The sequence below is a fragment of the Pipistrellus kuhlii genome, unplaced genomic scaffold (assembly GCF_014108245.1).
Source record: "Pipistrellus kuhlii isolate mPipKuh1 unplaced genomic scaffold, mPipKuh1.p scaffold_m20_p_4, whole genome shotgun sequence".
Classification (NCBI taxonomy): Eukaryota; Metazoa; Chordata; class Mammalia; order Chiroptera; family Vespertilionidae; genus Pipistrellus; species Pipistrellus kuhlii.
In genome coordinates, this window is record NW_023425540.1 from 78535741 (window position 1) to 78553085 (window position 17345).

Consider the following 17345-nt stretch of genomic DNA (forward strand, 5'->3'; position numbering starts at 1 on the left):
TAGGGAGTTTCTCATGTGTCAGCCCTAGTGTGGGCTCAGTTTAGAAAGAAGGTGACAGTTAGAACCCAAAGTCCTAAGTCATGCCCTATCCTGACACCTCCCTGGGATGGGGTTCCTGAGGATATTATTTACTACTCTACACCCAGTGCTGTGCCAATACCTGGCTCAGAATAGAGCTTCTGTTGTGGAATTAATGGCCTGTTGGTAGCATTCACTTTAAGAGGTAGGTCTGAAACCTGTAGGAGCACAGGGGAGGGGCACCTCTGTCTCTAATTTTGAGTGTGGGACAGGAGTGGGAGGGAACTAGAGTGGTCTGGTATATTCCATTTGCCTGGCACATAATTTGGCCATGCAAGGAATGTCATGGCATTAGATTGAGGGGAACTGGAACTGGGGGTTGAAGAACCTCATAGATAGTGTTTATTGCGGGGCGGGGGGGGAGGAGGGGAAGCGGGCAGGAACCATTAAAAGACAAAAAGGGGAGAAACCTGGTTAGTTTTGCATTTTAGGTCATTCCTTCTGGGGCAATGCATGAGTTAGATTTAGATGAGGTGAGTCCAAGATAAATTATATCTCACCCTCTGCACTAGTGACACCTTGGGCCAGGTCACTCCCCTCTGAGGGGCTGTGCTGAGCACTGCAGGATATTCAACAGCACTGGCCTATATCCACTAGATGCCAGTAGTACCCCTCCCCCAGTGTTGACAACCAAAAATGTCTGCAGACTTTGCCAGATGTCCCCTGGTTGAGAACCATTGGTTTAGAGATGTGTAAGAATAGAGGCGATGACCTTTGATTGTGGTGGGTGAGGGGCTGAGGATGTTTAGGAGTTGAAAGTGACAGGAAGGAAGAGGGTGAGGGAGGCCTCCAGAATCTTAGTCAATTTGCCACATTGCTGGGTTTGCCAGCTGGGGGTGCTGGACAGTGAAGTGGCAGAAGCAGGTGAGATTGGGGTGGTGGTGGTGATGAGTAGTTTAGTTTGGGATATGGGGTGTTAAGCATGAACATGGTGCATCCATGTGGATATTTCTAGTGGACTAAATTAAATATCCCTAAGTGATCTTATCCCATACCTTGAATCACCCATGTTACCAGTATTTCTGGGTGCATATCTTGTGGGGTACTTGTTTAAAATACTATTTTCTAGGTCCTCTACATGATCTGCGACTCAGTTCTTTTGCTTAATTCCCACTGTATTTCCTGGGTCTGCCAGAACAAATCACCACAGACCAGGTGACTTAAAACAAGGGGAATTTATTCTCTCATAGTTGTAGACGAGGCTGGAAGTTCAAAATCAAGGTGTCAGCAGGGCTGGTTTTTTTCTGGAGGCTCTGAGGGAGATTCTGTTCCATGTCCTGCTCCTAACTTCTGGTGGTGTGGCCATTCTCAGCATTCCTTGCCCTATATATGTATCACCTCAATCTCTGCCTGTTGGATATGCTGTTCCTGCTCCCTCTCTGTGTCTCCTCCCATTAGGACACCAGTCATATTGGACTTAGGGCCATATATACTCCAATATGGCCCATCTTAACTTGATTACACCTGCAAAATCCTTATTCCCAAATAAGGTCACATTTGTAGATGCCAGGGGTTAGTACTTCAACATATTTTCTTGAGAGACAAAACTTAACCCGCACCAACCATGCTACTTTCAATTATTAGGGCACAAAGGAGAGATGGGTAGAACACAGAAGATGTGATCCTTCCCCACAGGAATTTGTACATGAAAATAGTACATGAAAAGTAAAGGTGCCTCCTAAAAGAGTTTATTATAAAAGAAACTCATAGAAGTGAATAATTGCAACATAAATGAAAGATGGCTGAAGAAGGAAGTAGGAAGAAGGTGCACCCAGAGGGATCTTTTAAAAATGCACATCTAATTAGGTGACTCTGCCTAAAGCCTTCAGTGCCTTCTTATTCCTTAAGATAAGTCCAAACTCCTTACCTGGCAAGAAGGCCTGAGCAGACCTGTCTTTCCCCAGCCCACCTGCCCTCACCCATCACTTGTCCATATTGTAATTCCTGCTCCTGCTTCTACAGGGGATGTCTTAGGAAGGTCAGTTCCCATAGCACCCACCACAGTGCTGAATAAATCACCCCACAATTAGTTATGCATAATAATTAATTAATGTTTACTCTCAGACACTGCATTACCAGGACCCTTGCCTGTTTTATCTGCTGCTTTGCCCTGTATGCCTGGTACAATCACCCAGTCAGTGGATCCTAATTGTGCATCTATTGTGTGCTAGGTGTGTGTGACATGTGGGAGGTACTCGGGAAATATCTGCTGGACCAGGTAGTTGGGCTGGATCTGAGTTAAGTGAGTAAGGGTTGATGAAACACAGAGAAACAGATGGGGTCTTATTATGCAGAAACGGAACAAGCAGATGTATAAGGGTCTGGGGGCTGGACTGTCCAAGCTCAAAAGTCCTCTCTTATCTGGCAGAGCTTCTCCCAGCTGGTGCTGCTGCTTCTGCTGCTGCTGCTTCTTCTTCTTCTTCTTCTTCTTCTTCTTCTTCTTCTTCTTCTTCTTCTTCTAATGAGAGAGAGAGAGAGAGAGAGAGAGAGAGAGAGAGAGAGAGAGAGAGAGAGATTTTCTACTTACCCATACACTCATTGGTTGATTTCCGTATGTGCCCTGACCAGGGATCAAACCTGCAACCCTGGCATATCAAGATGATGCTCTAACTAACTGAGTTACCCAGCCAGGGCTCCCTCCTGCTTCTCTGTAAGTGCCCTGGTCTGTCCTGTCTGCTACTGCTATTACTCCAGGGGGACTCGCCCTCGTATAATCTGTCCACTTTCCGTCCTTCATTGTAGGTAGCTGGAGGCTAGGCATGCCTGTCATCTAGTTTGGGCTAAAGCATTGCATGTTCTGGAGCAATCTCTGTTAAACAGCTGTCTCAGCCACACTGGGAGCCCAATTTAGGATGGAATCAATATCTCTTTCGAGAAGCTTGAGTGGTTCTGAAGTAGGTTGATCTAATTTGGATGGCCATTGAGCCCTAGACATAAACTCTCAGACATCAAAAGATCAGGCTTCTCTTGAACCTTCCCTGGAAGGTGTAGCTTCTTATGAAGGACGTAGACAAATGTTTCTCTTGGCCAGCATTCCCCAGGGGTGTGTTCTGTCCCTGGGGAAGCAATGTAAGATCACCACCTTCAATCAGTTCACAGCCTCCTGGGGCAGAAATACAGAGAAAAGAAGGTCACTATCTCAAAAATGAAAACAGGCCTTATTTCACACCACATGCCAAAATTAAGTCCAGGCAGTCCAGGGACTTGCATTTGGAAGGCCACACTTTAAGTCCTAGAGGGGTAAAAAGGAGCGTATCTTATGACTTTAGTGCAGCAAAGCATTTCTAGGAAGGCCAGAAGGTGTGACCCATGGAGGGAAAGGATGGATGCACTTGGCAATAAAAGTATGCACTCTGCTCACACCCACAAACTGGGAGACCGCATTTGTGCACACACATTAGTTTGCTGGTAACAAAGTACCACAGACTGAGGGGCTTAAACTGAAATGCACTGTCTCACGGTTCTGGAGACTTAGCAGTTCGAGATCGAGGTGTGGGCAGGGCCATGCTCCCTCTGAAGGTTCTTGGGAGGATCTGCTCCAGCCTCTCTCTCTGCTTCTGGTAGTTCCTTGGCTTGTGGCAGTGTAACTTCAGTCTTCTCCCTGGGTGTGTCTGTGTCCAAGTTTCCCCCTTTTATAAGGACACCAGTCATACTGGATTAAAGGCTCACCCTACTCCTGTAGGACCTCATCTAAACTGATTACATCTGCAAAGACCTTATTTTCAAATAAGCTCACATTTTGAGATATTGGAGCTTGGGACTTTAACGCAGGGAATTTGGTCAGACATGTTTCAACCCATAACAACACAAAACTGGTGAATAATTTAGTAGTATCCATAATATTTAAAAGCCTATTTATAAATTATCTAGATGCCTGGTGCACAAAATTGATGCATGGTGTTGAGAGGGGTCCCTCAGCCTGGCCTTGCACCCTCTCGTAATCTGGGACCCCTTGGGGGATGTCTGACTGCCAGTTTAGGCCCAAACTGGCAGTCGGACATCCCTCTCACAATCTGGGACTGCTGGCTCCTAACCGCTTGCCTGCCTCCCTGTCTGCTTGCCTGGTCACCCCTAATCCCTCTGCCTGCCTGCCTGATCGCCCCTAACCACTTGCCTGGCTGCCTGATGGCCCCTAACTGCCTCTGCCTTGGCCCTGCCGCTGCAGCTTCGTCTGGAAGGACGTCCGGACATTGGCTGTCTGGTCTAATTAGTGTATTACGCTTTTATTATTATAAATAAAAGACAAATACCCAATAAAAAAATAGGTAATCTGAAACAAGCAGGGTTTTCAAAGAAGAGAAAGCATGAATAGAGCTGATAAGCCTGAAAAGATGCTCAGCCTTTTAAGCAGTCAGGGACATACAAGCTAAATACACAATAAAATATCCAGTGGGCGGGAGTCATTAGAAAGCCTGACCATAACAGTCCACAAACCAGTGTGAAACGGACCTTGTAGCCACACCATGTACAGGTGAGGAGGGGCATTGAACTCACCAGAAATCAGAAAGTCAACGTTTCCGTGCAAAACAGGAAATGCAATTAATATTTTGAAATATACCTACAAATGCAAACAAAAAATAGCAATCACCCCGATCAGGACCATTTGTCAGATGTTACCACCCAGTGCTGGTTCTGTCCCCCCTCTGCTGGTGGCCCTGAGGTTAGTTTAGCCCTTTGGCCAGTGCTGTGTCAATCCATATTGAGTGGGAGGAAAAGAGCTGGGTGTTTTTATATATCTTGATATAGTCTTTGACCCAGTGATCTCACCCTGGGTTTTATTAGAATGATGTAATCTAAAAAAAATAAAAGATGTCAAAGTGCCAATTTTAGGTCATTAGAAATAACCTAACTTCCTAACAATAGGAAAAAGCTTAAAGTAAATTACAGTGTTTCAGCCTAATGGAATATTCTATGTAGATATTAAAAATTATACTTTCCATGTCTGAGTAGTAACATGGAAAATGAGTGTCTATTTAAGTTTAAGGGGGGCGGGGGAGGTATCAGAACTCGCCTGCGTTGTCAGTGCAGCTATGCAAATATAGATTGGTTGTATGACAAGGACTGGAACAGAACCTGAAGGGGGGCGGGCTGGAGAAAAGAAAGCATTTGATGAAATGTGTAAAGTTCTGAGATTATGGCTGGGTTTTGCTTTTTAAAAATACATTCCTATTCTAGCCGGTTTGGCTCAGTGGATAGAGCATTGGTCCCAGGTTCGATTCCGGGTCAAGGGCACATACCTTGGTTGCAGGCTCCTCCCCAGCCCAGTCTCTGATTGGGGCTCGGGAAGGAGGCAACCAGTCTATGTGTTTCTTTCACATTGATGTTTCTCTCTGTCTTTCACTCTCTCTAAAAATCAGTGGGAAAATATCCTCAGGTGAGGATTTTAAATAATAATAATAAATAAAAATAAATAAAATAATAAAAAATGCATTCCTGCCCAGCCAGTGTGGGTCAGTGGTTGAGCATTGACCTTTGAACCAGGAGGTAATGGTTCAATTCCTGGTCAGGGCACATGCCTGGGTGGCAGTCTCAATCTCCAGGATGGGGTGTGAAGGAGGCAGCTGATCTATGATTCTTTCTCATCATTGATGTTTCTCTCTCTTTCCCTCTTTCTTCCTCTCAGAAATCAAAAAGATATTTTTATTTATTTTTAATTTTTATTTTTTAAAATATATTTTATTGATTTTTTTTTTACAGAGAGGAAGAGAGAGGGATAGAGAGTTAGAAACATCGATGAGAGAGAATCATTGATCAGCTGCCTCTTGCACACCCCTTACTGGGGATGTGCCCACAACCAAGGTACATGTCCTTGACCGGAATTGAACCCGGGACCTTTCAGTCCACAGGCTGACGCTCTATCCACTGAGCCAAACCAGTTTCGGCAAAAAATATATTTTTAAAAAAGAAATAGATTTTAAGTAAGTAAATAAATAAAACGCATTCCTATTCTAATGTTATTTGTGAAGTAGAGACAAAGCGTTTCTCCCAGCCCACGGGAACAAAGGCAGGGCGCTCACTGCAGCGGCGTTCATTCGGGCGGCGAAGTGTGTGCACGGATCTGAAGCCCTCCGCTAGGTGAGAGAGCTAGGTGGCCCTTCAGAAGTACTTCCAAGGAAGCTCGGCGGGAGAGCCGGGCTGTTGTTTTCCCCAGAAAGTGCCTTTTGTCCCAGATGGTTTTCTTTGATTTCCTTTTTATTGATTAGAGCTTAGCTGCGTTCAGAGGCTGCCGGGAGAGAGAATGTTTGTCTGGGAAGAGAGGGAGCGTCTGCACGAGCCGGCTGCTGGGAGCTCGCAGGGGGCCTTCTGGATCCATTTTAGTAATTTACAGTCTATTTCGGGTCTCCCAAGCTACCCCACGTGGTCCAACCAAATTAAGCTCATCAGGATCTTAAAAAGGGAAACAACGCCTGTTTATTTGTGACATTGCCTGGAGAAGGGGGAAAGTAGAAGTGGCAGCCAGTTCCTTCTCCCACCTCAGCTCCCATTCTCTTGAGGACGGATCGGGCAGGGGACAGACACCATGCCCACGGCTCCGTTGGAACCGGCATGCAGCAGCAGAGCCGCCAGTCGGCTGCACAGCCCGTCCTCACCGTCATCTGTTGAAGCCGTTCAGGTGCTATGAGTGCAGTGGTGGTGAGATGGGCACTGTCCTTGCCTTATAGAGAATGAAAAGATATCCGGTAAGGACAAAGTGCCATGGAAGAAGTAAGCAAGGTGATGTGGTGGAGAGCGATGGGGGCAGGGGACTGTTTTCCACTGGATGCTGGTGGAAACCTAGATGAGGTGGTAGCATTTCTATTAGAGATGCCCAATTTGAGGGCACAGCAGGTGCAAACACAGAGCAATGTCTTGTGTTTTCAAGGAATAGGTGAGGTCTGAGATGCAGGCAGGACCAAATTATTTAGATCCTGCTAGACCCGTGGCTCTGAGATGGGCGATTTTCCTCTCAAGGGACGTTTGGTGATGTGCAGAGACATTTTGGATTGTTACAACGGGGGGCAGCAGGCTTTTGGCATCTAGTGGGTAGAGACCAGGGATGGCCAGGACAGCCCCCCCCCCCCACATGTTTTGGACCAAGATTGACACATCCTATTGCAGACCAGGCTAAGGATTTTGGATTTCATTCTAAGAGTGATGGTGGGTGGTAAGCAGGGAAGTGAGAAAATGGGCTGGTTCTGTTTTCCTTTAAAAGCCTAGAGTATTGGACCAAATTACTGCAGGTCTGACAGCCTTATCTGACTGCATTGGGCTAGGAGAAGGGAGACTTCAGAGTTGTAGATCCTCCCAGAATAAGCAATCCGTTCTCCTCGGGGCAGCTGAGCCTACTTCCGGGGGAGAGTTTTGTGTCTGGTGCTTGGGTTTCTGCTCATAGCAGAGGAAGCCCTGAAGAGGAGGCGAAAGGATGCAAATTGAAGCTTGATCTTTGGCTTGCAGCTGGTGCTCTGGCCTCTTCGTTTGGTTGCTGTTAACACTCGTTCAGGCTAGAACCATGCAAAGAGAAGAGTCTGATCAGCCCAAGGTTCATAGGTTCAGTTAACATTTTTCAGTCTCCGTACTGTTGACGTTTTGGGCGAGATCATTCTGTGTGGGGTTTCGGGGGGAAGGCAGAGTGTACTTCCACCACTAAATGACAGTAGCAACCCTCTCCCCAGTTGTGACAAACAAAAATATCTCCGGACATGGCCAAATGTCCCTGGAGGTGGAGGGGCAGGGGTCAAACTGCCCCAAGTTGTTGCAAGTCTCATATGCCAATACTTCATAGCACGAAATTCGCCATAAATTCCGTGATCCTTCAGGGCAGGGGCCAGGTTGGGGAGCTATTGGGGTAGGTGGTCCTGCTTTCTGTTCCACATCCTAAGTTTCTCACCAGCTGGCTGCTGTCAGTTTTTAAACGCAGTGTCTCCTGGGGAAGAGAGACTGAGAAGACACTGGCCTCAGGAACCCTCTGGAACAGTTTTGTCCTTGGGCTGTTTAGAGCTGCAGTGTTTGATGCCACATGGATGCTGTTGCTCAGAGATTTCACACATTCCGGGGCACAGGAAATGAGGACCCTCACTTCCTCCAGGGCTGGGTTAACTAAGATATGACCTTGATACTCCAAGCCCTGAAAATTATGGAGCTTCTCGTCTATGTCGATTAGGATAACTGTCAACTACAAGTCATTGCAATGGTCTACGTTTCCCACAATGATTACCTCAGTATTATTTCTGAAATACCAAATATTCCCTTCTTGTGAAGAAAATGGAATTTCTCTCTTTTTATGTGAAGTGGAGGTGGAGGGATAGACCCTGCTTTTGGGGGGCCCAGAACACACACCCGTCCTCCTAACAGGCAAGCCAACGTTGTCTTTCCCACTTAACAAACAAGCACATGATACCAAGAATGCGAATAAGGTCAATGATATTTGTAAGAGGGATCTTCATTACTCTTTTTTTTTTTTTAATATATTTTATTGATTTTTTACAGAGAGGAGGAGAGAGGGATAGAGAGCTACAATAGAAACGTCGATGAGAGAGAAACATCGACCAGCTGCCTCTTGCACACCCCCTACCAGGGATGTGCCAGCAACCAAGGTAGGGGGTGTGCAAGAGGCAGCTGACCGGAATCGAACCTGGGACCTTTCAGTCCGCAGACCGACGCTCTACCACTGAGCCAAACCTGTTTCGGCCATTACTCTTTTTAGAAATCCAAATTATTAGCCACAGTGGTCATACTATCTGGAATTAGTCTTCCTGTGTCCAAATGCCAGCATTGTCACTTTCCAGCTAAGTATTTAATTCCTCTGAGCCTCAGTTTCCTCATCTGTTTTATGGGAGTAACACTCATATCTCACAGACTTATTATGTAGATTTAACCAGTTATTAAATGTAAAGGGTTTAACACAGTCCTTAATTGGCCTGTAGCATTTATTTATTATCATTATTGATGCTTTTGGTATCATTATGTTGTTGCTGCTGTGAAGTGTTCTAAGAGCAGAAAAAAGCTTTCTGAGATAGAAAAAAATAATTGGGATCAGAGGCTAAAAGAAGTCAAAGAAAATGGTACCACTGTCAACTGATCCACCCACAGGAGCCCAGCTGTGAGCCTCTGGATCGATTTCCTGTGCAATAGGGGCAGAATAAAAGAGAAAAGCAACTTCCCGCCTCTTCCCTCTCTCTGCAGAATGAAGTGGAGCTGGGGGAGCTGCTTCTGTCGCTGAATTATCTCCCAAGTGCGGGGAGGCTAAATGTTGACGTCATTCGAGCCAAGCAACTTCTTCAGACAGATGTGAGCCAAGGTTCAGGTACAGTGCGACTCCCTCCTTCCCCCTTTTCTTCCACAGGGCACTGTGTTGGTTTGACACAAAGGACCCGATTTCTTTTTCTGACAGTCTGACAGCCCAACCACCTACCCATCCTTTCATCTATTTTTCCATCAATCCATCCATCTGCCCACCCACCCTTCCTTTCATTTGTTCATTTCTCTATCTATCTATCTATCTATCTATTTTTCATTCTTCCTTTTTTCCCTTCCTCTCTCCCTCTAGCCATCCAGTATTTATTGAGCTCCTCCCAGATGTCCGGCATTTTATAGGCAAAGAAACTGAAGACTCAAGATGAGAAATGATTTGCCTAAGATCTGGCTAGTGGAAAAAGAGCCAGACCCATCCTGGATACTATTAATAAGATAAGATTTTGTGAGGGTAGGCAGTATCCAGAACTAGGATGTTAGTTCAAAAGGAAAAATAAATAATCACATCTCTCTTAAAATGAGGCAGGTAAATGATGCCATCTCTTAATCTCTTAATCCCAGTTGAATTGGGAATTTGACTGAGAGCAGGTGTGATAACCACTGAAATTTAGATTCTCTTTCTACACATGCTGCCCTGAGGAAGTGATTTGCCTTTCCCCTTGCTATGCCTGCAATAAAGACACCATCCTCCAGGTGGCGTGAGTGTGCATTGGCCTTGCATCCTAATCCAGGAGAGTGGTGTACACACCCTCAGGTTTTTTCCCCCAGCTCATTTCAAATGTACCATAAATCTTTATAAATAAAAGCTCTGAATAGACTGTCATATTTAAAGTGTCTATTTTATAGCAAACCAATTCAAACATGACTTTTAATGAAATGGAACAGATTACATTCCATCTGTATGTCGCCTCTCCAGTGACATCAAGGATATTATCATGAAAGCAGCCATGGTCGCTGGGATCTCTTCAGCTCAGGGATGGAAATACTGTCTTCTCTAAATGCAATAGCTAAAATAAATTACTTTTGCTATAAGGTGACAGCTGAATTTAGAAGGCAGTTTGCATTCTCAAAAATCACATTACAAAAGCAGGTTTCAGAGGGGCCAATGGGAGGAATGGTTATTAAGGCTGGAGAGTCAGTATGATAAAATGATTAAAGGTTTCAGAGTCAAACTGCCTGGAACCAAATCCCATTTCTACTGCTTGCTAATAACATAGCCTTGGGGAAGTTATTTGACCTCTAAAAAGCCTCAATTTCTCCACCTGAAAAACTGACATAATAACAGTATTCTTCTCATTTGGGTTGTTTAAACAATATTCAGTTGTATAATGTACATGAATCTCTTTGTACACTGTAAAGTGATCTAAGAATGACAGTTATAATTCTGCCTTCTCTATTCTGTTTATGGGCTCCCTGACATGATAATGGGTTTCTAGGACAGAAGCCAGGACAGGCTCTGGGTCTGGTTCTTTCTCTACTAGCCAGATCTTAAGCAAATCATTTCTCATCTTGAGTCCTCAGTTTCTTCATCTGTAAAATACCCAAACACATAGGAGGAGCTCAATAAATATTGGATGGCTGGAGGAAGAGAGGAAGGGGAAAGGAGGAATGAAAGATAGATAGATAGATAGATAGATAGATAGATAGATAGATAGAAAAATGGATGAATGAAAGGAGGGGTAGGTAGATGGTTGGGTTCTCAGATAGATGGAAGATGGATGGAAAGAAGGAAGGAGTGAGTAACACAATGAATGGATGGGAAGTTGAGTGGATGAATGAATTGGTGGATTGGATTTCATGATCTCTGACATTCAGTGATGTTGTATCCAATTCTCAGACCCCTTTGTGAAAATCCAGCTGGTACATGGACTCAAACTTGTGAAAACAAAGAAGACATCCTTCTTACGAGGCACAATTGATCCTTTCTATAACGAGTCCTTCAGCTTCAAAGTTCCCCAAGAAGAACTGGAAAACGCCAGCCTAGTGTTTACAGGTAGGTAGACTTTGATGACTCCCCACATGAAGTGTGTTCAAGTCATTATCCTGGAGGTAGAAGGCACCTAGAAAGGGTAATATTTAAAAGCTTCATGTCTGGTGTTCAGCTACCTAGTTTTGAATCTACTTACCCTTTGTGAACTTAAGCAAGACTCTTAGGGCCACATAGCATAATTGTTACAAATATAAATTTTGGAACCATATTTCCTTATACTTCCTCATAGTAACTAACCCCTCTGAGCCTCCGTTTCTTCAGCTATCAGATGTGGGTAAAAATAGTATTTGCTTCTAGGTTTGTTGTAAAGATTAAGTGTCTTATAACTTTGGAATAGAATAAATGCTCACTATGTAAGTGTTAATGATAGCTTACTGCCTAATAGGGAAACATGAGAAAATAGGGGCCTCAGAAACCTCAGAGAGGAGGATTTTGAAAGGCTTCCCAGAGGACTTCGCGTTTAAGTAGAGGCTTCTCTGGTTGAATTGAATCTATTGTTTCTAGGGCATACTCATTATCCACTGCTGCATAACAAATCACTCTAAATGTAGTGGCTTAAAACAATGAACATATATTGTCTCATAGTTTCTTTGAGTCAGGAATCCGGGAGTACCTTTGCTGGATGCTTCTAACCAAAGTTCTCAGATAGGCTGCAGTCAAGGTATTGTCTGGGGCTGCACTGTCATCTGAAGGCTCCACTGAGGGAGGATCTGTTTTCAACTGACATAGTTGTTGGTAGAATGCAGTTTCTTGCAGCTGTTAGACTGGGGGCCTGATCCTTCCTGGGTGTTGGCCAGTTGACCTGCCTCAGTCCCTCACCACATGGGCTTCACCATAGGGCAGCTCACAGCATGGCAGATGCCTTCCATCAAAGTGAGGGAGCAAGAGAGGGTGAGCAGGATGGAAGCCAGAGCCTTTTTGTAACCTAATCTCAGAAATGACACCCTCGCCCTTTTATTCATTAGAAGCAACTCACCTGGTCCAGCTCACACTCAAGGGGATGGTATTGCACGAGGGCATGACTACTGGAAAGTAGGGCCTTTTGGGAGTTCTTTTAGAAGCTGCCCACCACAACCTGGTTAGAGTTCATAGTAGTAATTATTATTATTACATCCTGTGTTCTATTCATGCAGGGGCTTCACCGACATTACTGTTAAATTCATTAGATTCTACCTTGTCAAGTCAGCATCATCTCATCAATTTATAGGGCTGAGGACTGAGGCTTAAAACCTAAACAACCCACCCAGCATCTCAACGTTGGTAGAACTAGGATTCAAGTTCTGGTCTGGTTAACTGTTGTTAGATCGAAGGACCTGCATTTCCTCAAGCACAAGGTAGTGCTGGCATCGGGGATCTGACATTGTACTTTGAGGAATCCTGCTCTGGGGCAATTGGCAGCTCTCATCTGTTTAGATCTAGTCTAGAGTCCTTGGCTGCAGGTCTCCCAAGGAAGCAGGCCATGGCTGAAACTCCTGTGCATACGTGTTTCTCATCACCAAGATTGCAAGTGTTCTGTGCTCTAAGACCCCTCCAGGCAGGTTGATTCTGAGCTTTCTCAGGGCCCATCACTAGGAGAGTCTGCAGCCAATTAGGGGATGCCTGCCCTAAGCAGATAGTATACCGATTCTATCTGATCCAGCCCCTGTGGCTGCTGTCCAAGGACCCTGCTGTCCCTGAGATTTTAGGTCAAACACAAGACCTTCCATTGAATCTGTAAATGTTGGAGGGCAGGCAGTGGGAATTACAGTTAAATCTTACCGCCTACCTGGCTTGGCTCAGTGGATAGAACATCGGCCTGTGGACTGAAGGGTCCCAGGTTTGATTCCAGTCAAGGGCACATGCCCGGGTTGTAGGCTCAATCACCAGTGGGGTTGTGCAGGAGGCAGCCAATCAATGACTCTCTCTCATCATTGATGTTTCTATCTCTCTCTCCCTTTTCCTCTCTGAAATCAATAAAAATATATTCAGGGGGGCGGGGGGAGAGAAACACCTTACTTATTCAATAAATACTTGTTAATTTCAATAAGTATTTAGTATTTATACTTTATTCAGTAAGTATTTATTGGAAAAGTTGTATGTAAGTGAACCTATGCTGTTCAAACCTGTGTCATTAAGGGGGCAACTGTATTTTTCGATACACAGCTAGGAACCCACAGGTGTGAAGGGCTGACTAATTACCCATAGATTTTCGACAGCATGGAGGTAGGCACCTCTAACCCTGGCTTTGTTCAAGGGTCCACTCTGCATTGAACCAAAACCAGATCCAAGCATGGAACATCGATTCCTAAGTCCCCACCGAGAATCAAGGACTTAATGTTGCACTGGTCGCGGGAGTGGGGGCCAAGGTCATTAAGAGCCCATATGGAAGCCCTGACACTGTTGTATTTCATGAAGAAGGTAGCACGTGGGTATTATAATGAATGACATAACCCCAAGATGTGTAAGGACAAGGGATCAGAAGAGCAGAGGGGTGAAATGCATGGGCTATCTGTGGGGGATGAGGTAGGGGGAGGCACGCCTGGCCCCTGGGTTTGTGGCCTTGGACAAGATCTGTGTTTTTCTCATCTGTAAAATGGGGATCGCTGTACAACAGCATTTCAAAGGATTGTAGCATGAATTAAATGAGGGGGATGCTGACCACTGTGCCTAGAACCTAGCTTTTTTTAAAAATATATATATATTTTTATTGATTTTGAGAGGAAGGGAGAGGGAGAGAGATAGAAACATCAATGATGAAAGAAAATCATTGATTGGCTGCCTCTTGCACATCCCCAACTAGGGATCGAGCCCGCAACCCTGGCATGTGCCCTTGACCGAAATCAAACCCAGGACCCTTTCGTCCTCAGACCAACGCTCTCCAATGAGTCCAACTGGCCGGGGCTGTTAACTCTCACTAAAAGGAAATTTTACTGTCTTCATCATCCCCTTCTACGCCCTTTTCCCTGAAGTCAGCACCTTTAATGTCCACGCCTGAATCATTCCATACACTTCTCCCTGTTCACACAAACATCATCCACATATAGAGGATTCAGTTCTTTTAAAAAAGGTGATCATTATTCAAGAAGTGTGTATGAAGCACCTTTCCTGAGCTGGACACTGTCTCCAAGCCCTGGAATGGAGCAGTGAACAAAACAGTCCATCTCTGCTCTTGTGGGGCTTCCAGACCATTCTGTGGACGTCACTCTGAAACTTGCTTCTGTGTCATTACAGTGAGTGTGTTCAGTCCTTCCAGGTGAAGGTAAATGAGAAATATTTTCAATATCTGCGTCATATCCCACAAGTGGAATACTGTGGTAAAGCGGAGTTAACTCATTCCCAGGGGGTGGTGGGGAGGGGTGTGACAGCTTCAGAGAATGTGTTGTGAACTCTGGGTGACCCTCCTTAGAAAAATACAGAGGGGACAGAAAATGTTGCATGTAGTTCAGAGGTTTTTTGAAACCCATAAACCCCATAAGACAGAAGCCTCAAATTGTAACAGCACCCCCAACCCCTCACCCCCCATATCTCTCATTCGACCCACCCTACTTGGTGTGGCTGTCATCAGTCCCACCCATCAGACAGGGCCTATGCTCTCCATTCATGGGAGACCTGCTTCTCTCTCTTACACCCCGGCTCAGGGTTCCCTCTCCTCAGGTTAAAAGCCCGTTGAAGATGTTCTTTATAGACAAGGAAAGATTGCAGGCCTCCCTGTCCCCTTAGGTAAGGATTCTCAACCCTAGCTGCTCTTCAGAATCAGCTGGGAACTTTGAAATGCTATCAGGAGGCACCCCCTACCCCAGAGACTGATTCAGTTAGACTGTGCTGGGGGCCTGGGCTCGATATGTTTCTAAAGCACCCCAGATATTTCTAATGCTCAGCCAGGTTCAGAACCATGGCTCCGAGTGGAAACGCAGCTGGGTGACATTTTTCATAAAGGCTGGAATAATGAAAGAATGCAGACTTAGCTGATACATATCTACAATAGACAAAGCCACTGTTCTCCTGAATCCCAATTTGCAAGGTTCTACCTTGTTTTATTTATAACGAGAGGAAGAAGCTATTACCTCCAAGCCCATTAACTTGTTTCCAAACACTTCATAAGAAAAGTAAGGTTGATGTGCAACTTGAGCATTTGCCAAGAATCCTGATAAAAGAACCCTGTAATTAGCCGGAGGGCTGGGCTTGCGCAGCTCCTTTCCTGTGTGGGAGAGGGTTCTTCTGTAACCTTCAATCAGGTGATTTCTGCAGCTGAAGCTTAAAGAAAAGATGGAGGAAATTGCTTTTCAACTCCTGGGCTAGCAATATGCTATCTAGGAATGTGGTGTAGGGTTGGCCACTAAGGTTATTGGGCTGTAATTGGAAGTGGGGGCGGGGAGAGAAAAGAAACAGAAAAAGATATGTAGCTTGCTGATGGGTGCATGTTCGTAGCAGCATGTTTCGCAATAGCTAAAAGATGGGAGCAACCCAAGTGTCCCTCAATGGGTGGATAAATGGATAAGCAAAATGTGGTCTATAAATATGGTGGAATGTTGCTGGGACCAGTTTGGCTCAGTGGATAGAGCGTCGGCCTGCGGACTGAAAGGTCCTGGGTTCAATTCCAGTCAAGGGCATGTACCTTGGTTGCGGGCACATCCCCAGTGGGGGGGTGTGCAAGAGGCGGCTGGTCGATGTTTCTCTCTCATCGACGTTTCTAACTCTCTGTCCCTCTCAATTCCTCTCTGTGTAAAATCAATAAAATATACATTTAAAAAATAATAATAATAATAAATAAATAAATATGGTGGAATGTTACTCCGCCTTAGAAGGAACGAGATTCTGACACCTGCTCCAACATGGATGGGCCTTGAGGACATTAGGCTAAGTGAAATAAGCCAGAAATGAAAGCAGAAACACTGTATGATTCCATTGGTGTGAGGTACCTCATTAGTCAAATTGGTAGAGGCAGAAAGTAGAATAGAGGTTACAAGGACTGAGGGAGGAGTGAGAATGGGGAGTTACTGCTCAATGGGCACAGAGTTTTAGTTTGGGAAGATGAGAAGATTCTGGAGGTGGATGGCGGAGGTGATTGCACAACCAATGTGAATTGTCTTAATCCCACTGAATTGTTTATCTAAAAAGTAATTAAAATGGTAAATGTTATCTTACCACAATTTGGGGGGTGAAAGAAAGAGAAAAGAAATGTAGCGTAATGTCTATACAACCCAGACTCTCTCAGAGCAGTTCAGGGTAGTGCCTGATGCAGAGGCTGGCCCCCTGCAGACTTTCTCCCTGAGACCAGTCACCATTCTGTCACTGCCCCTCTGAGAGGGCAAGCACAGATGCCTGGGGTTCACTATGTGAACTTGGCACTTTTCTTGGCCACTCTGTACTCAGCTTCCTCGTCTGTCAAGTGGGGATAATGGTCCTTGCTTCAGTAGATTGTTGTCAGGTCCAAAATGGCTTAATATATGTAAAGGCTTAGAATGGTGTGGCTCAGAAAGTGCTCCATAATTATTAGCTACTAGAGGCCCTGTGCACAGATTTGTGCACTGATGGGGTCACTCAGCCTGGCCTGCACCCTCTTGCAATCCGGGCCCCCTCAGGAGATGTTGGATTGTCAGTTTCGGCCCAATCCTTGCAGGCCAGGCTGAGGCCAGCCCTCTAGTATGCAAGATCTTTGATTAATCTCTTCCTGCCCTCCTTCCCTCCTTCTTTCTGAGATTCATCAGTCTGTTCCATGTTTCCATGCCTATGTATTGAGTGTCTGCCCCTGGTGGTCAGTGCATATCATAGTTGAACGGTCAAATGGTCAAATGGTCTGTTAGTCTCTCAGGTATATATATATATATATATATATATATATATATATATATATATATATATATATATATAATTATTATTACTCAAAGGACACTAAATATATGCAGTCAGATGCCCCCGCAAGGCTTTTCTGGAACAACATGGGGCATAATTAAGTTATATGTTCTACCAACTTTGTCAACTTAGTATGAGATTCCACAGGAAAGCCCCAAAGGGAAGGAAACACTTATTTCACAGACTTACCTGGGAGGGATATTGTCTTCCTGTC

General features: G+C 45.0%; 1 protein-coding gene across 9 annotated transcripts in view; it reads left to right on the forward strand.

Annotated features, from left to right (window-relative positions):
* Positions 1 to 17345, forward strand: part of SYT17 (synaptotagmin 17) — a 70854-nt gene that overhangs the window by 30883 nt on the left and 22626 nt on the right. For all 9 annotated transcript variants that reach the window (XM_036410432.2, XM_036410429.2, XM_036410431.2 and 6 more), the window contains 2 exons: positions 9241 to 9361; positions 11147 to 11302. In XM_036410432.2, coding sequence (XP_036266325.1) covers positions 9241 to 9361; positions 11147 to 11302 — 277 coding nt within the window. The remainder of the gene's footprint in view (positions 1 to 9240; positions 9362 to 11146; positions 11303 to 17345) is intronic.